General features: G+C 43.5%; 1 protein-coding gene across 4 annotated transcripts in view; it reads right to left on the bottom strand.

Annotated features, from left to right (window-relative positions):
- rimbp2b (RIMS binding protein 2b) overlaps positions 1–21058 on the bottom strand; it is a 106618-nt gene that overhangs the window by 16527 nt on the left and 69033 nt on the right. For 2 of the 4 annotated variants that reach the window (XM_085367980.1, XM_085367981.1), the window contains exons 4-16: positions 17502–17591; positions 15394–15516; positions 13951–14055; positions 12216–12266; positions 11791–11811; positions 8416–8620; positions 6422–6570; positions 5773–5852; positions 5088–5197; positions 4119–4985; positions 1567–1718; positions 392–1045; positions 9–158 (exon numbers count right to left, since the gene is read on the bottom strand). In XM_085367980.1, coding sequence (XP_085224106.1) covers positions 9–158; positions 392–1045; positions 1567–1718; positions 4119–4985; positions 5088–5197; positions 5773–5852; positions 6422–6570; positions 8416–8620; positions 11791–11811; positions 12216–12266; positions 13951–14055; positions 15394–15516; positions 17502–17591 — 2757 coding nt within the window. Of the gene's footprint in view, positions 1–8; positions 159–391; positions 1046–1566; positions 1731–1762; positions 1772–4118; positions 4986–5087; positions 5198–5772; positions 5853–6421; positions 6571–8415; positions 8621–11790; positions 11834–12215; positions 12267–13950; positions 14056–15393; positions 15517–17501; positions 17592–21058 lie in introns of those variants that run through there. The other 2 variants (XM_085367979.1, XM_085367982.1) reach the window with 2 other exon arrangements.

Here is a 21058-nt window from a genome sequence, read left to right as displayed (position 1 = left end):
TAAAGTACCTGTCTGCCTAACTCGGAGCCTCTGAGGAATTCATCCACTGAGGCGCCTCTCCTCCTGGCATGAGGCGAGTCGTAGCCATCCTCCTCCTCATCAGAGTTGACAGGATGCAAAGCATTACCTCGCTCACTGAAGATATTCCTTTTCTCGACCTGACAGGGGAAAAGTCAAACTTTTAGATGGAAAAAGGAGAGAAGAATAACCGAGAGGATGAGAAAGACAAACAAGTTGCTTACTATCTTACTATATTTTCACAAATCTAATGATTTCCTCCAAAGCACTGCTTGTTTACAAAGCAGCCTAAAAGATATTACCATTAGCTTTTTGGCTGAGAGCTCTCTCATCACAAGCTGTGAAAAGGTTTAAGAGTGAAATCCTCACACACCCGGTTACCCTCAGCAAACACTCTCTGGGCAGCTTCCCTGGCCATGGCCTTGGCGATGGTGTTGGGGATGGGGACTCCCTGAGGCTGCGGCAGGATCCTCTGTGGAGAGGGAGATCGCTGTGGCTGGAAGGGCGGTGGCTCCAGGTTGGGACCTCGCATGGGAGGCAGCGGAGACGGGGAGCGTTCCCAGGGCTGGGCTGGCCGCAGGCCCACCTCATGCTCTTTGGTTTCTGGCTCTCTGGCACTTACTAATGGTTTGGATTTGGGCATGGAGTTGCGGTGAAAATGAGGCTGCGGATAGGGAGGAGGGGGGCGGATGGGCTGCGAGTGAGGCTGTGCGTGGGGCAGCGTGTGGGGCTGGGGTCGAGGCAGAGGCTGCACCTGGGGCTGAGGGTGGTTCGGGGGGTACGTCGATGGATAAGGAGGGTGGGTTTGTGAGTGAACTGGGTGGGGTGTGGGATGGGAAGGTGCAGTGGTTCTGTGGGAAAGGCGTGGAGAGCCCAAGAGATTGTGCGGTATGATGGCCACAGGCGAGTCCTGGGACTCTCCTTGTGTTGATAACGTCCTTACAATGACTTCCCTCGCCTCCAGACCCTGAATCCTGGTTAAGTCCACAGTCACATAGTCTGCTGTGGGGTACAAGACCTCTGCTATCTGCATTTACAAAGAAACCAGAGTCTTTACCAAAGGGCAATTCAGAATGTCCTCATACAAACATACATGTATCAATATGCATTCGTAGCTTTTACATCTTGGCTGTCGTAAAAGTTCTACGAGACAGTTACCATAATTTAAAAACTCACTACAGGCAGATTTGAAGCCTTACAGCCACAGCACCATTTTTATACTTCACACTCACTTCACACCTCTCAGGGAACGTCCAAATACTTAATAAATAAAGCATATATCTGGCATTTAGTTCAAAATAAGATAAAAATGTAGTTACTGGATACATACGTGTGCATAACAAAAATAGCCTGTAGAAAAAGGGACCCAGGGCAAACCTGTTTATTTCTCATGCCTCGGGGCTGCATATGAACATTAAAGACTTTCTCCAGGAGATGGCAATAGAGTGCTACTGAGAAGTTACAACTCAGGAAGGCAGAGGCTACCCATTTTAAGATCTGCAGTGTAAGACTAAAAAAAAAAAATAATAATAATTTTTTGTTTGTTACCTTTTGTCCCTTTGTGCACACGGCGTAGCCTATCACACTGGCTCCGTTGGAGGTTCCTGAAGACGTCAGGGGCGGCGGCTTCCATCTCACCTGCAGGAACCCGGGTGTTTGACCACACTGGACCTGCACCTCCTGGGGAGGGAGAGGGGGGCCTGCGGAGGACAGTGCACATTTATCAGACAAGGAGAGAGGAAATAAAGACAGACTGCCTGTTCCTGCCATCCCTGCCTGTTTTATCAAAAAAGAATGAGCTGACCTTTGTACTGTGGACCGCTGGCGTTCAATATCCACTTCACTGTGGGATGGAATAAGCATGTTCTCAATCTGGAGGATTTGTAGTACACGTCTCGAATTTAAAACCTATTTCACTAAGATGAATAGCTGGTATATCATATGATAACATCAGTCGGGAACGGCTGAATAGCAGTATTTACCAGTAGGATGATTTTTCTTTCTATCTATAAACAGGTTTATGTCGGGGCACTGGTTGAAAAATCCAAGTCTGCCAACATTGGCTATATGTATAGCAATATCATGCTCTTACTGACAATATTCTTCCGAGCCTCAAAAAAACCCCAGTTTGCTATTTTCTCAATCTGTCCATCCTGCATGCATACTAAACAACATGCCCATCTGTGCAGCGCCGCCGTTCACCTGCAGCCACACAGCGAGCAAGAGGGAGTCACAGTCAGTCAGCAGAATCTCCGAGCCGTGACGTGCAGCTGCACGAGCGTCCGGGAATCTACATCAGAGCAATCTTAATCACATTTCTAAGACTGACTGTTGGGAAAAAACGCAGTCTCTGAATAGCAGCAGTAGCTGTTTGGAGATTTCATTTCCTCTTGTCATTTTTAAACGGCCCCCGTCACAAACAACGCGTTCTCCTCCGAGAGCCGAAACGAGTGTTTAAATGAATATCTCAGTGGAGCCACTTTCATTAGTAGTGGACACAAACGGCAGGCGCTGATTTCCAGGGAGCGAACTGGTAGCCGCTCTGTGCGACTAATATTAAAAATGCATCACTAAGCACTAATGAAGCAACTTGTTTGAAGAACACACGCTGAGTGCAGAAGCCTAATATAGCACTTCCAGATACTGCCGTCGTCACTGACAGCGGCTGTCTGCCTCCACTATTCAGACAATTTTAGACGCCTCTAATTAACATATTCAATAGATGGATCGTTTAATGAACTCTCAGCATGCGGGCTCGTCAGCTGCCAACACAAAATGTCAATTCAAACTTCAGCCTCGATCTCCGTCTTTCCCCCCTTTCTCTCTCTCTTTTTTCACTTCTTGACGTCATAACTCTCTGTCATCTCCCGTTTGGCTCCACTTTTCTCAGTGACTGCCATAATAATTGGAAGTGTCTCCTTCCATGGTAAATGGAAGGTGTCACACATTAAACATCCCTCCGAGTGCATATAAAAAGCAATAATATGAACCATATTCAATCTATAGGCAACAACGGGCTGACTAGTTTTACCTGTCCATGGCTTTTCTCGCTTGACAGCAGGGCCGTGAGACCCAAGTTAACACTGGCAACAGTCAAGCAACAAAGAGCCTCCTGGGAGAAGAAATCCCAGAGATGCATGCTTAATATTTACACCCTTGTTTTCAGAATACTTCTTAAGCGGGTTTTCACATTACAGCTTTATCGGAACGTCTTTTTTCTTGTTTGTTCGTGTTTCTACCCTTTACGTCTTATCACAAAAGCACACACACAGATCCTCGAGGGCAATATAAAGGTAGCTGGGGAAGAATCTAAATGACTAAAATGTTTGTAAGTGTAATGACCTTGATGCGTGTGCCCGATTAAACACGATGACTGGTACCTCAGATGGAAATTTTTCAGGCTTTTATTTATTGTGAAATCAAAGCTTTTTATGCAGAACAAAGTCTATAAGAGCACCGTTCAGACTGGGATAAAAAGAAGGCCGTGTTAGCCTTTTATCCAAAGCATTTTGTACCTGCCTTGGTGCATTTGCAAACAACAAGACTTTGCTTCACACCGAGTGTCTGATTAACCTTATTTTCGCATGCAGCAGGCAGCTGTTTGCAGTTTGTATCGGCACCAAACAGCAGATAAGGTTAAGGACTAAGTGAGATATAGGAAGGGAAGCATGTTGTTACATATTTTTCTCAGACTTTGCTGAGTCTGTTGGATGTGTAAACATTCAACATTCACCTCAACAACTTTATACTGCCCCCAAGTGGGAAAAAAGAAAAAAAAGATAGACAAGCCAAGGCAAAATGTATTTTAAGCACAACACAAACCTTCAGCAGTAGTAGTAGTATTATGTGTCTTAAGCCACACCACCAAGGATTTTGTGAGGCTTTACTTCAGTAAGATGGACTGATCAACCAACCAACCAACCAACCAACCAAGAGACTAACATTGATATCTCTAGTCATGCTACCATGGCTACAAATATCCGAGCATTTCTAGCCACGGCCATGCAACCATGCACCATGCAAAGGAAAATTCCTCCACTGCTGTGATTCACAAAACCAATTATTTCTGCACTGGGGTGACTTACGTTTTAAGGACTGACCTGCAGGCTGAGTGCAGAACTCCACAGAGATTTCCCTCTTTTCCCTTTGATCCACTGGAAGCTGCCAAGGCACCTGATGTGGCTGTGCGACAACCTTCACCTTGTAAACTGTCATCGGCTTCAAGTTGAAAAACTTGTACTTATAGCCCCCTGCCTTGACCATGTCATACTCTGCACCGTTGAGGAAGATGGTGTGACTGTAGTTGCTGTTGCTGGGCATCCAAGACAGCTCAGCAGAGGCCTGCGTGATGCTGTCCACCCGCAGGTAGTAAGGTGCCACCACCACGTCCTTACCCACGAGAAGAGTGCACCGAAGTTCGTCTGACGGGCCCCTGTCAGTGATGCTCTGCACTGAGATGCGGTAGGTGTGTGTGGCCAGATTGAGCTTTTCAATAAGAGACTTTGTCCTGCCCCCGTAGGGGACACTCATACGAACCTCCTTATCCACCAAGACATTGTAGCCACTAATGGAGCCCCAGCCCGGTGGGAACACCGGAGGATCCCAGCCAATAATCACACTTTTGGCCAGTTGCTTAATCAGGTTGATGCGGCGGGGATAAGGCACAATGTCTTCACCGACCTCGTCAATGCTGACATCCAAGGTTCCCGTGCCATTGGTGGAGGAGCCCAGGAGGTCCATGCCCAAGCTGCTGGTGCTTAGACAGTCTAATTTACTGTCAGACAGCAGGCTGCTTATGCCTGTTCCTGTGCCGACCCCAGGTCTTTGAGGCCTCAGGCTACTGTGGTTGAGGTAGCCAGGTTCTTTAGTTAATATGTCCCTGTGCTGGACAGAGGGCGCCTCCTCATCTTGGATAAAATCTACAAAATTGGATGGGACGAGTCCTCTCTGTCCATCCAGCAGCTCTCCTGAGGACACAATAAGGATGCAGCTGGTACTTTGGTCACGTGGTAAAGTGCAAGATGTGATAAAAAAAAAAAAACAAACACCTTTTTAAAAAAAGGCCTGACCTTCATAAAAGCCATCCTCGTCCATTGTTCCGTAAATGTAAAGGTACTTCCCAGCCACCAGGGGGAGCTCTGCCTCAGGATGCTCATTGGGTCCATCATAAGGATTGTAACTACAGTAAAAAGAAAACAAATTAATTAGCTTCCAAAGTGCACACTTTTTTGTTGCAATTATTCTCCATTTGGGTTTGTTTTATATCAAACACCACAAACATAATATGTATGTCGAGGAAAACGATTTGCCGAGCGCTGCTTTGAAAATACAAAGTTTTTTTTCTGTTCTATTATATTTGGCTGTTTGCAAATATGAGAGGGTTGAAGAGAGTGTGGGTTGAAAGCTTTGGCCCTGTTTCACAAATCTGTGTGCTTGAGGATTCCAATTATTTTCTATGCTGACAGGTTATTTTCTTTAGCAGCAGAAACACTGAGTCACATTTAAGACCACAGCGCTGCGAGAGAAAGCAAATAACAGAGCAAGATTTTCAGTTCAGTGCGAGAGATTTTCCACCACCTCTGTTTTAAATGATCACAATGATTTCACTTTGGTTTAGGGGTAGGGGTGTAACGTAAGCACAAAGCCCTGTAGGTTTGAAATGATAAACTCATGAGGATCAAACTTTTTTTCCATTTATTTATTTTACAAATACAGCAGTGGTTGAAAAAGTAATTGTGTGTTTTGTGTGCATACCTGTAGCGAGCAACACACAGACGGACCTTCCCTGTGAACCGTGGTTTGGATCTGGTGGTGGAGCTGAGATCTTTGTCCATCTGGAGAAGGAAGCATTCACAGATTTTCACAGTTTCAACATCGAATGCTTCTTAATGTTTGCACGTTCCCTTTGGTTCAATGTTTTAGCTTGTGTCAACTAAATATATTTGATCAATCCCAAATAATCTGCATGAGTAACACCGAGAAGCCTCCTGGATTCCCGCTGTGTGGATTTTCTCGTGTTCAGCCCAAAGACATTATTTAGATTAAAATGAATCAGCATTTTCCCAAATGTGCCGTCTACGTAAGGGATCACAGAGGCATGAGCGAGGGAATGGATCTAATACTGGTGAGTTCATCTTAAAAAAAAATTATAATAAAAAGCTTTTTCACAGAAACTATTAGAGCTCCACTGACCTGAGTGACAACAGAAATGCTTTTGGGTAAATACGTGGAGCAAACGATTGAAATTATTGGGAATTCTCCCACGTTGTGTCTCAACGGTGTCGTTTGGGATTTTTAGACCGTCTTTCCACAGTTTATTAGATTCCATTTGTTTGAGATGTATCGAATCGATCTGATTTCGGACGTGTAAAAAGATAGAGTACAAATGGACACTATAATATACCTCAGAGAGTAAAGCCCGCGCTGGACTGCTGGCTCGACCGCGAGTGAGGAATGTTGGCTTGACAGAGAGGAGCTCGGGCTTGTCTCCGCTGACTTGGAGTGGTCGGATGAACTCCGATATCAAAGATCTGCTTGTTGGGGCCTCATTGCCTGTGGAACAAAAGCAACGTAGCTCCACACATCACAATATAACAGAACTAATATCAAAGTCAGAATTTTCATCTTGTATTTGATTGCATGCTGTCCTTTAAAAAGGTTCTGCCATTTAATTCAATTTGATTTCATGAAATTTTTGTTAAGCAGGATGATTGATGTGGTTCTATCAGAGTACTTGTTTGCTTTGGTTTTATTTGTCCATCACTTCTTTGGTGAATCTCATTCACCTTTTTTCATCAATTACTGAATTAGCTCTGTCTGTATTTATAGTCCTGTGCTTCTCCTTGTTGTCTGTGTGATCATCTGCGTGTACTCTGTGTTCCCCGGCTGTTCCATCCTGGCTCCTAGTTTTTTTGGATCACTTTATATCATTAATCTGTGGACTGTGTGCTTGTTTCTGCCTGAACTCTGCTGTTGCTATCTTCTTCCTTTTGGTTTGATTTGACTTATTCTTAGTTCTTCAACCTAACAGCATCCATGTGTTCTGTGATCTCTGTGTGGATAACCTGAATTTAGGACAAACTGAATAAAAGTGGCCCGATAGATACTGATTTTGAGGGGTGACGAAGGAAAGTGACATCCAGAATGAAATGCAGTCAGCGCTGACATCATGCATCTCCACTGCTCGGCTCGCTGTTACATCACAGGCACTGTTGCACAGTGTGCCTGCCAGTGTCTGTCCTTATCCTGGGTGAGGTCAAGCCAGGTCCTGAATCAACTGCTCCTGTTTCTCAGCCTGTTCCTGAGAGTGGTGTTGCTCCTTGAGTCACTCGCTAAAGTTTGGACTGTTTCTGTGTCAGGCAACTATTCCTGAGTCTGAGTCAGCTGACACATAACCAATTACTAAGACTGTCCCAGAGTCAGCTGCACTTTTCCAGCCAAACTCGGCTAAAGTCTTAATGGCCAGTACAGAGACTTGATTGATACTCAGACAATAAATTAAACTCCCGGCTCGACTAAAGTAAAAAGATATTTTTACTCCACCTGCAACTCCTGAATCGACTTACGCCACACCTGCCCAAAAGCCTAAACAGCACTGATGACCTACAACCAGTTCCTGAGTCATTCTACTTGCTGGCTCCCAGTGGCTACAGTGGGAGGATAGATGATATCTATTAACTCCCACCCTGAGGAAAACTGGTCTGCTGGAGTACCAAGATTCAGCCCCCTTGAGTGTCCCGCATCATTCCCTGAACTTACTCAGTTTCCCCACCTTTCAAGGTGGTATCCTCCACCACAGAGAGGGATTCTGTCCTTTCCCACAAATAGATCCCGCCTTCACCGGCACTCCTTCCTGTCTGCTGAGCACCTGTGCTGCCCTCCTTAGTAACCCAGCCACTTTGCTATCCCACCTGTTCTTCACCCACCACGCGTTACTTTACTTTTGTCTTTGAGCCCTTTAAATGTAAGTTTTAAAATAGCACATAACTTTATTTTGTAAATGTGTAAAATTACATAGCAACAACAACCTAAACAACACGTTGTGCTGTAATTAGTGAGCAACTTATGCATTGATTTAAAAAGTTTCACATACTAGAGGCCATTTAAACAGATTACAGGTGACACAGCTGTCTTTGACTTAATATTTCTAAACGTTTAGTTAATTTGACTTTTTATGAGGGAAGTCATAAAAACTACTACTACTAATAGTTCCTATAAGACTGGAATGATACATCTTAATTAACTGTACACTTGAATACAGGTGATCTGCATTTCGTTGCCCTGTACCTGTGCATGTGCAATGACAATAAAGTTGAATTCTATTCTATTCTATCTACAGTACCGGCGTAACCTTTATCTGCTGAAAGCAGAGCTTTAATGCTAACAAATGGCCTTTACCTTTCTCTGTGGGGGCAGCCAGTCCATTAAGGAGCTGTGACAGGGATTTGTTCGGAGACCCAGGAGATTCACACACAGTTAAGGGTTCAGTGCTGAGGATATCAAACTTCCCAGCCTGGAGCCGAAACTTCTCCAGCTCTTTAGACAGGAGGTTGAACTGCTCACTCTGAGTCCGACATTTCTCCTCCAGCTCGCGGACTTTGGCCTGATGGCGGGGAGGGAGGAGACACATTGAGACAGAAGCGAGAGACAGAGGAGGAGAGAAAAAAGGATGGGAAAGGGAGAAAGATGGAATGGAGACAAAGAAAATAAAAATAAAAAATAATGATAAAGACACAAAAAGAGTTCACGCTATATGTGAACAAGAAAACAGACATTTACTGTAGGACTAATAACACTGATCAGTCATTACAAAGAAAAGAAACCTTGAAATGACTTCTTGACCACTACTGACGGTACATTATACAAATCGCATGCACAACTATCCTACAGTTCATAATAACAGTACTCCAAATAAAACTTATTTCAAAGCATACCCAAACTGTCTTAAAGGATGAGGTCGATGATATTATATGTTTTTGTTATTGCCGTGTAAGACCTTAAAAAGACCAAAAACAGAAAGCTTTAAGCGAATTGAGGCAAACAGGCAAACAGGCAAACTGCAGCAGAGGGCAACGTGTTTCTCAAACTGTGATGAGCATGAGTAGTGCAGTTTATTTTAAGTCTATCCCACACACTCCACACCATCCAGGGAGTATGCACTGGTGCTCTACTACTAACTGGGTCTGTATTTATCCGAAGATGAGAATAGCCACCATAAAATGCACTACCGGTATTTACTTCAGTTTGCGTAATCTCTGCTGGAAATGCAGAATAGCCCTTTTTTGTATATTTGTCACACTTACATTTTTTCAGATCATAAAACAAATTTCAATATTAAATCTAATACTAAAGATGACGCCAGTGAATACAAAATGCAGTTTTTAAATGATGATTTTGATTTATCAAGGGAAAAAAAGCTATCCAAACCTACCTGGCCCTGCGTGAACAAAGCAATTTCCCCTCTTGTTAAATCATGAATAAACTTTGATTAACCACATTTATTTGGAACGCTGATTTTAGCTTAGGTCTGATTACTGCCAGACCTGCTGAAACAAGAAATCACTTAAATACAGCTTGTCTGAAAAAGCGAAATAGGCTCAAAGAGCTCAAAACGTCAATCTGAAAAAACAGCCGAGAAACAAAGTTGACATCTATCGGTCTGGAAATGGTTACAAAGACAGTGAACCACAGTGAGTGCTATTATCTCCAAATGGAGGAGATATGGCTTGAATAGTGGTGAATTTATCAAAATGACTCCAGAAGTGCATTGATAGTGGTCACAAAAAACCCAGAAGGACATCTAAAAGACTGCAGGCCTCACAGTTAAGGTCAGAGTTCATGAATCAACAATAAGAAAGAGAGTGGGCAAAAATGGCACCCATGAGAGAGTCCAACGAGAAATCCACCACTGACACAAAGGCTTGTCTCACATTTGCTGAAAGACGTTTTGATGACCGCTTTTGGGAAATATTCTGTGGACTGATGACACAAAAGCTGAACTTTTTGGTAGGTTTTTTTTTCTTTTTTTCCTAGTGTGAAAGCAACACAGCATTCCACAAACATGGTGGTGGCAGAGTGATCATGTGTGGCTGGTTTTAGAGAAAATCCTGAAGGAGAACATCCATTCATCACTTCATGACCTGAAGCTCACGAACATTTGGATTGTGCAACCGGACAGCGGTCCAAAAAGATCGGCAAGTCCAACTCTGAATGGCTCAAAAACACAAAACAAAAAGCAAAATGAGTTAAGATTCAGACTGAGTTCCTTTGGCATGACCTTAAACATGCTGATGATGCTTCACAACCCTCCAACGTGTCTGAATTAAAACAATTATGAGAAGAAGAGTGGGTCAAAATTCCTCCACAGCGAAAGATTCACTGCCAGTCGTCACAAAAAGCTTGATTGCAGTTCACAACCAGTTATTAGATTTAGGACACAATTACTTTTTTCACACAGGAACTGCTAAGTTTGGATAACTTTTTTCCCTTAATAAATGAAATCATAATTGTATTTACTGGGATTATCATTGTGCTGTGTATTTAAGATGAGTGCAACACAACATTGCAATTTCGTCACCACTGGATATGACTGGATTTGAGATGAGACCCACACACAAGGCACGGAGGTCTGCTTGCTGTTGGTACTGGTCTTTCTGTAAGATTTCAACAATAACAAAAATTTTGCATAACATCATCCGTACATGTTGAGAGCAGGAAACATTATCGCACAGACTGACAAACTGAACATGACCGCTTGGGCAGGTTCAATAGAAAATTCCAGGTGCTGCAGCATGGTTTCCCACGTAAAATGATGCAATGCATTAGCAATCACTTCTCGGTCCGAAACCGAGCGCAGTCTGAGAGGCTCTGGAAGATACTGAAGCGACCGTGGAATTATACAGCGCCGCCCAAAAACACAGTGATGCCCGCCGCATCAGTATTTCTGTTAAAACAGCGTTTCATGCAGGCAGGTTGCTGCTGGATATAACATGCTGCTGGCAGACTGACGACAAATATATTCCTGCATTTATGAAACAGAATTAGTAAATTAGGAGACACTAGTTTGAGCAGCATCATACAGTTAGTTGTATGGCAAGTAGACTGTTTTTAAAACACATGCTGCATAAACACACATGCAATGCTACAAAGGAAAAAGGATCACATTCATCACCGTCTGGTACTGTATCCTATACTAGAAATGCAGTTTGTTCTTTTTAAGCTACTACATATTATAATGAAGAGAGAATATTATACTTTGGAAAAACTTACTTATTTTAGCCTGAGAGTTTTGTTTGCTCACATGTAAATAGAATTTTAACATATCTGATGCAAATACATGTCGATACAAGTGATTTATATTGAATTAAAGTGTATTTTGTTACTTGGTTTTCTGATTCTTTTATCAATGTTTCTTTATGATCAGGCCAGAAAGACCTCCGTGTTATCTATTAGTCATGTTTCACCCTTTCAAAGAGTCCACTCGTGAGTCTTGCCTTGTGAAACGAGCTGAAAGGGCTGTATGAAAAGATCGATGTGAAAAATTGTACTGAAAAGCCAAAAGGCATGACCGCAAGTTAAATCAGCTCATAACTGCATTTTTTTAATGTTATCTCTTTAGCCAGATAAATGTTGATCTTAATTCACAATGTGGTGTTACTTGGCCCCATGGGTCAAACTACATACCAGGCTGCTGTATATCCCGCTAATGGCAAAGGCGTAAAATATATATACTTATATATATCAAGTAAATAAATAAAAGCAATTCTGAAATACCTGCATGCTGTCCAAGTGGTTCTGTATAAGCATAAACACACATCCATACAATGACAAGAGATGTAAGAAAGAAATAAAGCACAATTACACACATGTGATCACTCATACACATCTCTAAAATCACAATCTTTTCAACACACACGCATACATATCGCCGTATTACAATGCCAATACAAAGACTAAATATAGATTTTTGCGTGCTTTATGGTTCATTTACCCCAAAAGCAACTCTCTATACCAAAAGTCATTTTAAAGATACTGTGAAAAAAAGCAGTATACTTTGGCCAAGATAGTTTTAAAACAATAAGACTTTATTAAAGAAACAAAAGAAACAAAAAAAAAAAAAAAATTCAGGAAGTGAGGTCACGGAAAGCAGGAAAAACACACAGCAAAGCCCCCAAGACCCCCAGAGTCCAGACGCTCACCTCTAACAGATGGACAGCGCCCTCATGTTCCTTTTTAGCCTCAACCTGAGCCTGAGAAACACAAGGTGCAGTTCACTTACATTGCAGTTTATGCTGTGCTTTAGTTTCTGTTTAAAACACCGATGAAAGATCCTCACAAAGAGCATCTCTCAAAGGCATTCATTGGTGCGCGAGGTGAAAATGGTTGAAAAAACGGCGCGGACCCCCGTCCGCACTCACGTTTGCCAGCAGTGGCTTGATTCGATAAGATATCGCCGAATGGTTAAAGAATATCGCGTCTTTTCTCAAACCATTTTCGCCTCTCCGGTTTTATGTTTTGTTAAGCATGTTTGTCATTTATCATTCGGAGAGCTGTGCAACATGAAAGCATTACATGCGTGCAAGAAACTGAATATAATCAAGCAACTGCAAGCTGAAGAGCACCTGCACAAGAGTCTCTAACTACCAGCCCAGGGGTTAGATGCACACATGATTTTATTGCTTCTATTATGGTTTCCCTCAACACAGAAATCATAGTAAGGCTCCTCCTTCAGATATAACATCAGCTACAGAGGTGAAAGTGACATAAATGCTCCTGTGTTGTCAACAACACAGGAGCAAAGCAGAGTACACAGCTGTACATTTTTGCAAAGCTAAGAGGAACTGCTGATTGTGGTTGGGGCACAGCCATTTTTAAGAGAAGACGACTTCCTGCATCATCTATGGGCAAAAAACCTAAGTTTGAGCCTGCCCATGTATCCGTAGTTAAAAAATACTGCAACGTTTACTCTTGCTGTGGCTGTTTTTCTTTTCGTTACACGATTCGTAAATGGCCGTTTCAGACAGTGAACATCTTGCCAGGGTGTTTGTTTGAATAGTTGTTTTTGGGCTACATCAAAAGGTGTAGATTTATGATCTGATTTTTTATGCTATTGCGCTCCAGAAAAATGGGAGTTTACATTCTGAAAGACAAGGAGTATACGGAAACACTGCATCGTACGCATCATTTTTCTTATGAAAACGAGAAACATCTGTTGAGAAAAAAAATAATAAAGCGTTCCACATAAATACGAGAGCATCTGCGGGGCTTTACCATTTCATAAATCTACTTTGCAGGCAATTAATTTAGAACACAGAGAGCAGTGAGTGTCTGCAGGAAGATAAGGCAGTAATGAGCTTCTGTTAATGAGAGAAAAAAGCTGAGAACGACTGCCTGTGAAGGGCTGACTGTGAAGTCAGAACACTGCAGCAACAGCAACACGAGGGCGCTCACAGTGTTGCCAGAGAAGGCATTGGTGACAATTCCTATCATGTTCACACTATCAGTAATCTCAGCCGTTGCTTTCACATTACAGTCAGCTTCAGTGCACAGTGGAGGAAGGCCAACCATCAAATGGCCAGCGCGAGCCTTTTTTCCCCCCTTTATTAAAGTGTGCCTCTAAAAAGTGTCGTGTCTACTTTGGATTCTAAAAGTCTGATTTGCTCGCTTGTGACAAACAAGAGTGCTCCAGAAACGCTCTGGGATTGATAAACAGCTGCAGGACGGGGATGCGACGGAGACGCTCGTGCGAAACTAGAAAAAGCGTAGAGAAAATCATGCACTCCTTAACTTCTGTTTCGTTTCTGTTGACTTTCACCTTTGTTGTGCTGTATGTTTCGCACGGGTGTTCAACAAAAAGCTCTTTCACCCATGACACACGCCAAAAGCCGGGCAAACACAAAAGCCCATCCCCACTGGTGCTTGGAGTTCGCTTACCTTCTGGAGAATGTCAATCTCCTGCTGCTTTGCATTGAGTACAGCCAAGGCCTGCTCATGCTCCAACTCTAGCTGCTGCCTCCGCTCCGCAGCCTCTCGCATATGCTGTCCACAAGGGGTGTAGGGATGGAGAGCCGGAGGGGAAAATTGTGGAAGGAAGGGGGATGGGGTGGGGGGCATAGAGAGGGCTGCTGTTAGTGGTACTAATACCCAAAGGCACGGAGCCAACACAAAATGATTCTACAGTCTTTAACTCCACATTCAGAAGTGTTACATGTGCACACATTACGCATACAGAGGCTGGTTAACAGTGTACTGACCTTTAAACCCTTAAAAAAATCAAGAAAGACATAAACTATGCCACAGCAAATGCCACGTGAAGACATGTTTATGTCGAACGATCCGTGGGAAAGATCAGATCTCATCTTGCGCAAAGGTGCTCATGGATGAGGACTAGGGATGCTTTGGTGTGTGAACGAGAAACTTCCATCGGCAGTGAGGTTTGCTGCCCCCTTTAGGTAACACGAGACCTGTTTCGTCTCGGTTACTTTGAAAAGCCGTCCTCTGATCTCGTCTTTGCGTGATCAATGCGAGGTTTCGTGTTACGTGAAAAGGGTGAGCAAACTCTCTGACGTGCTCACTTGTCTGTGGTCATCCATAACAACAAAAGAAGCCATACAGTACGGGGGGGGGGGACTGAATGCTCGGCTCTTCCTAACACAGTGTGCCCGTGTCACATCACTGCTCCCACTACATGTGAATATTTGCAGCGCTGTAAGGTGAAAGAAGCAAATGACATTTACATGCCAGTAAAAATCTAAGATAGGTAATGTCATCGGACGTGTAGGTGACATTATCATCTAGTCTTCCTCCCCCTCCCGTCATCGTAAAGCCAAACTCTTTGTCCCGCCTCATGCATAAATCACATTAAGCAGTGCTGTGGTCGTATAGCCACGTGACCATTCGTATGTCTGGCAGCCCGCGGATAAAGGGAGGGATAAGCACAGCCACTGAGGTTGACAGAAAGCATTCAGAATGGGCTTCTCCCCAACAGATGGACATAGCAGTGATACCTTATAAATCTAGCAGGGGCAGAGGGGGCAAGGGGAAAGAAGGAAGGGATAGATCAAGTCGGGTAGGACAATGTGAAAAGGTGAAATTGGAAAGGGAAGAGCGCAGACTGTTCCGAGCTTCTACTCTTTCACAGCTCCTGGTCAGACCTCCCAACACGACACTGGAAGGCAACAGACATGTCGAGGCCATTAGACAGTATAGCGGAAAATAACCAGATGGAGGCAGTGTAGCACAGATAGGAGAAAGGGGTACTGGCAAAAGGGTTAGGCTCCATAAATGAAAAGGAATCCCAGGACAGATGAATTACTAGAAATGGAAATGCACACAGTACTGACAGACAGCGTCTGTTCTAGGAGCCAGCTTCCTCACCTTGAGCACCTGCTCTAGGTTCTCCAGTTTGGCTTGGAGCTGGTTCCTCTCCCACAGGGCTAAATCTCTCTCCTGTGTCACAGCACCAAGGGTCTCTTTGAGCTGGGCATACTCAGACTTCACCTGTGCACAAGGGAAAAGCAAGGTCCAGCGTTTTGATGAGTTGCATTACAGTATTCAATCGTCACTAATTTGTAGCATTTTTGGAACACAAAAATTGATTCATGTCATTCTTATGTGATATGGGTAAATACCCTTTCAGGTTCCCTCACCTGCCCCTGTCCTCCTGCAACCCTAAAGTTTAATGATGCAAACAATGGAGCATGATGGCTGTTTTATAGTTGAAACTAGCAACTGAAAATTTGAATTGAGTTTGTACATGAGATAAGGAGGAGGGTAACTTCCCATGCACCTTTATACAGTGGCCTTAAGCCTGGACTTTTAGCAGACCAGATTTAAGGCACTTGTCCAGTGGCTTCACTTTTCAGATGCAGAGGCTACATGAATCACGAGCCTATGAGAGAAAATATCTAACAATGAGTCAGCGACACTGCAACTCTTTCACAACTGATGCAACACAATGCTACATGTATTTTAATGATAACGGTACAAAGTGGCCTCTTCAGCAGCTGTGCTTAGCACTAAAAATGACTCTGGTTCCTTTATATAACAGACATGGTGCTGGTGCTGGGGCCTCCAGAGCAGAAGAGCTTAAATAGTCTGTCACAGCCGTTTCCAAGAGTCTGCAGCATTAGTCCAATTTTTTTTTCTTTTTTTTTTGAAAGTGCACAAAATTACAGAAAGTGTTCGGTAATCTAGTTCATTAAGACAGCAGTTTCCCAATATCATTTGTATAAATACATATTAGTCAGTCAGTGACTGATACAATATTTATGCAAGCTGAATATAACGTGCTACATGAAGGTTAGAGTTGCTGCTTTGGAATGAATGACGCTGAACAGGTTTTGCTGTACTATAAAATGTGATGCGGTTGAATGGCACGCAACAGGCAGAAAGTGGTCGGGTAAGAGAACTGCCTGGTTTCTCTGCTAAAACTATATAATTGTAATTAACACAAGAGTAATATAATTGACTCACTCCCATTGCTATGAACCAAAATATTAATACATTATTCATGTTTCCTTGTTAGCCAAGCACCAAGCATCTGACTGAACCAAGCGTTGTGACTATTTCCAACACTACATATTCTTTATAATTTGTCTTCCACAGATCATTTGTATTGGTACTTACGAGGCAGCTTTTTATAAAGGCCCCTAAGTGGAAGTGAGATGACTGGCTCCTGCGGCCGTAATGTGGTAAAGTCCCTTCCTCAGGGCGACCGTGAATGACTAATGATTCCTCAAGGAGGGCGTTTCGAGCGACATCAGCAAAGCAAAACACACACAGAACCCAGCGAGTCTGTCTCCTCTGAACGGCCCACATCCACAGATTACAAACTATCTGGAGGGGGGTGCCACGCCTAATGCAGACAAACTGAACAACTACACTGGATCCAGCAGAAGCAGGTCAATAGTCTATTAAGGGTAGAGGGAGGCTCTCTCAGTAGCCCCTCCTAGTTCATTCAAAGATAACAGGCATCAGAACACAGGGTTGCAAGCCAGGGCTAGTATCTGCGCTACCCTGCAGAGAGCTACTCTCATATCTGTCAGTCTGATAACAGCTGAGATCACTGCTGCAAGAGCCACCCATGTCCTGATAAGACACCAGTAACAAGCATCCCACCCTTCTTCAGCACCAACAGTAAATACCTGCCAGTCAGCTGCTTCACAAAATTGCTTTCCCATTCATAGAGAGGCCTGGGGATCCTTGTTGGTCTACTTGGACTTTTTGTTATCAGCTCCAAATGCCTTTGAAGTCTTGGGGCTAAAACTGAAGGGATAGTGTGTGTGTAGGATTTTAAGTCTTGTAGATTTCATTGATAATGGGCTCCATTGATCCAGTATAAAAGGACATATAATCTGTTTGTGTTATGGTTTGACCCAGAAACTCTTCAGATTGTGTCAAGATGGAGAGGCAGTGACAAGTTAGCAGCTATTAGTGTGTACTTATGTACAGCAAACTTTCTACACGTAGCTTTCACCTCTTACCTCCTCATAGTCAGATGCCTTGTGGCTGTTGCTGAACAACTGTAGATTCAAGTGCTTATTCTCGTGGAGGAAGTCTTGAAGCTCATTCTCCTAGGCAAAAGAGGCAGAAAGGAAACTGTTTAAAATCCACAAGTCACAAAGATTAGACCAGAGCACAGCACTCAAGCCCAGTATGTTGTTAGCAATAACCCATGCATTATTCATCCAAGAAGACTGCTTGAGTTTCTCTTGTACGCTCTAGAAAGCATCGCTAAAAGAAGCTGCCACTTCAGCTGCTACAGCAGAACAATAAGAATGTCATAATAGTTTTCTATGTTAGCATCTCGGATACAAAGCAATGAACAGAACAAGAAACTCAGAGAATGTTGTTTTTCACTGCTGCGAGCGTTTTGGAAGCAAACATGTATTCAAATACTACACACACACACACACACACACACACACACACACACACACACACACACAATGATCTTTCCTACCAAGTGCTTCAAGCTGGGAGTAAAAAAAAAAACCTTCATTGGAGAGAAGGAAAACTTAATTACATTCAATCAACAGTCGCGTGGCGTGCCGTGAATGCAATTTGCAGTGCCAACTTGAGACTTCCCTGAGATGTGCAATTTATAGCAGCAGCAGCAGCAGCAGCATGTAGGCCAAGGGTTCTTCTTGTCTGGAGCTAAGAAGCTAAATGGCTCATGCATGATGCATTTACTGTAAATACAGTGCATCCTAATGGCCTGTGATGGAGAGTCTGCTCCTTTATGTTTTACTTATGAAGGATGCTTCATAAAAATGACCCAAGAGGTAAACTTGGAACTAACATTAATGCACATTAATGCACAGCCTGCGTGACGTTTGTGTTACATGCACACCAAAACACAGAGAGACACATTTTCTTTCACGATCACATGGTTTTCTATTTATATCTTATACAGAAATGGCAAAAATAACAATAGCCAACACCGAAACTAATTTTTGTATTTGTTTATTCCCTTTTTTTTAAAATTAATTTCTTCACTTCGAGCCAAGGAAACAGGGAAGCTCTACAGCCTTTTAGCTTTTATGCTACAGCACAGTATTGCCATATTTTGTAGATCATATAATATCAATACAGTGAGAGCAAATATCTATATCTTACTATATAAAATAAAAACAAATGGAACTTTTTAGTGCTGGAATAATAAAATCAATTCTTTTTCAGTTCGCCACACGATGCTGTTGTTGTTTTTTTGTTTTAAATGACATCAGCATATTTGATATTTAGTGTGAGAGTGGAAATTGTTGCAATTAAGATTAAGATATCGTGGAAAGAATCCAAAAAGCACAATGTGCATTTATATCAAACGTGTCTTGGATTTATTTTGCGGAAGTATGGGACAAAGCAGATGGATATAGCACATGGGATTTGCAAGGATAGTCATCCGTCCCTCTTCTTCAGGGTCATCTTAGCTGCCGCGCAGACACCCTTTCACACTCACATTCACACCTATGGGCAATTTAGAATCACCAGTTAAGCTAATCCCACTAACCGCACTAACTGTGTTTGGAGTTTGGTGGGAGGAAGCCGGAGAGAACCCACGCAGACATGGGGAGAACATGCAAACGCCACACAGAAAGGCCCTTTTCAGATGATGAATTCAACCCAGGCCCAATTCACGGTGAGGTAACCACCACACCACTGTGCTGGCCCAGGGAGTGCTATATGAAAGTAAAATATTCTGGGACTACTACGAACATGAAGGCTCATCTCACGTGCCGCCATTCTGAAAACAGCAAATATTAAAAAAGCTCAACTGAAAAAGCAGCCGACAGTGGGCGCATTTATCTTGACAAAGCTACCTCTCGATTCAACGGGAGCTAAGAAAATGACACGATCCATCACCCAGTTTATTTACAAAGACCTGAATCCACATAGTTGTTGTAGAAAACAAGGGTTTGGAGTCCATGTGACAGCATCGTGATATATTTTCATAGACGCCGCCATACCCAGGCTACAGAGAAGTTAAACATAAAGCTGGGGAAAGTTTGAGTACAGCAGAAAGGAGTGCATCAACTTGTGACACACTGAAAAAAGATAAATCGCAATATATGCTACTGCAATACTCAGCATGTCACAAAATGTTTAAAAGTGCTAAAATATTGTATCATAGGTTACGTGTCACATCGTTGGACCCCCGCCTCTAACTGCTGCTACTCTCTACACCTACTTATGACAATACTAGCGTGACATCCGATACACAGTATACATTAAAGTCACATATGTAAGACCATAGAAGAGAAAACACTATCAAGGAAAAGCAGAGTAAACAACAGCCTGAAGACAGTACGAGAGTTGAGAGTGAGCTTTGCCTTTTTTTTTTTTTTTTTTTTTTTTCGCCTGTCCCATTTGGTTCTTTAGCCATCAGAATTGTTGTCTGAAGACCAACAAGGATACCCAATGGATTTACTTTGCCAAATGGATCATCGTGGCATTGCCGTATTGGTCCATTTGGTCGATCTTTGTTTTTATTATTTATTATATTTTATTTTCAGATGTTACAGACGGGACAGACATGAGTGAGAGATAGGAAAGGGAGAAAGAAAGAGGAAGGAAAGGAAAAACAGAAGGGGAGAGGGACAGTGAGAAAGGGGGGGAGAAAAAAAATAAAAATCTCCTGGATCACCTGTTGAGAGAAGAATAGAAAACAAGCAAAAAAGACAAAAAAAACAAAAACAAAGCAACATACTAAACACAACACCATCGCATTAATCTAGCTAAGTGTAAACAGCAGTAAATACTAAATATTCAATGTTGTTGTGCAGCACGCAGGACAGATGTGCTTCGAAGTAGCAGCCAAGAAAGGTGTAATTTGGGTCTACGAGCAGTGAACACCCGTGTGCATACCTGTGTGGATCAGCGCGCTTGTATTCCAAAGGTTTCTCCATGTAACGATCTGCTAGGGAGTGTGGGGGGGCCACAGCCCCGTCCTCCAGGGTGTGAAGCAGGTATGGAGGAGATCAAAACTCCAGACATCCAGAGGCCCCCAGAACACAAGAGACCAAGGAAGACCAACAGAGGGGCAGCCGCGCCACTGTTCCAGTAAGAGCTGAGGAGAGTCCCAGATGAGGGTTCACTCAGCAGCCGCGGAGCAGAAGCCAGGGGGAGTTGCAGTGACGCGCCCGTGAGCTCCGCCGGCCGCCAGCTGTGCCTGAGTGACCGAGCCCCAGGCCGAGAGGCCGGGGGCACCCCACCCCCGAAGGGGCCCGAGCGAGCCACAGGCTCCAGGCCCCGATAAGCGGCCGCCAAGGAGTGAGCCGGTGTGTACCTGGACGCCCACCCCCAGACACAAAGAACCACCAACGCACCGACACCTGAGGGAGTCCGCCACTGGCAGGGGAAGTGGTGGTAGGTGGAGATAGGCCTCCAAACCTTGGAGGGCCTGAGGTGTCCCCAGAGAGGTGGCGTCTGATACCCAACCTGACATATAGACACAGACATACAGGCACACACAGACACAAACATCCATTCCCCCCCTCATGCTCTCAAATGCACTCACTCCACACTCAACCAACGTGGAGAC

The sequence above is a fragment of the Diplotaxodon limnothrissa genome, linkage group LG12 (assembly GCF_057381915.1).
Source record: "Diplotaxodon limnothrissa isolate DT_005_m linkage group LG12, D_limnothrissa_male_GT1.1, whole genome shotgun sequence".
NCBI classification, from domain to species: domain Eukaryota; kingdom Metazoa; phylum Chordata; class Actinopteri; order Cichliformes; family Cichlidae; genus Diplotaxodon; species Diplotaxodon limnothrissa.
This window is presented reverse-complemented; position numbering and strand designations above follow the sequence as displayed.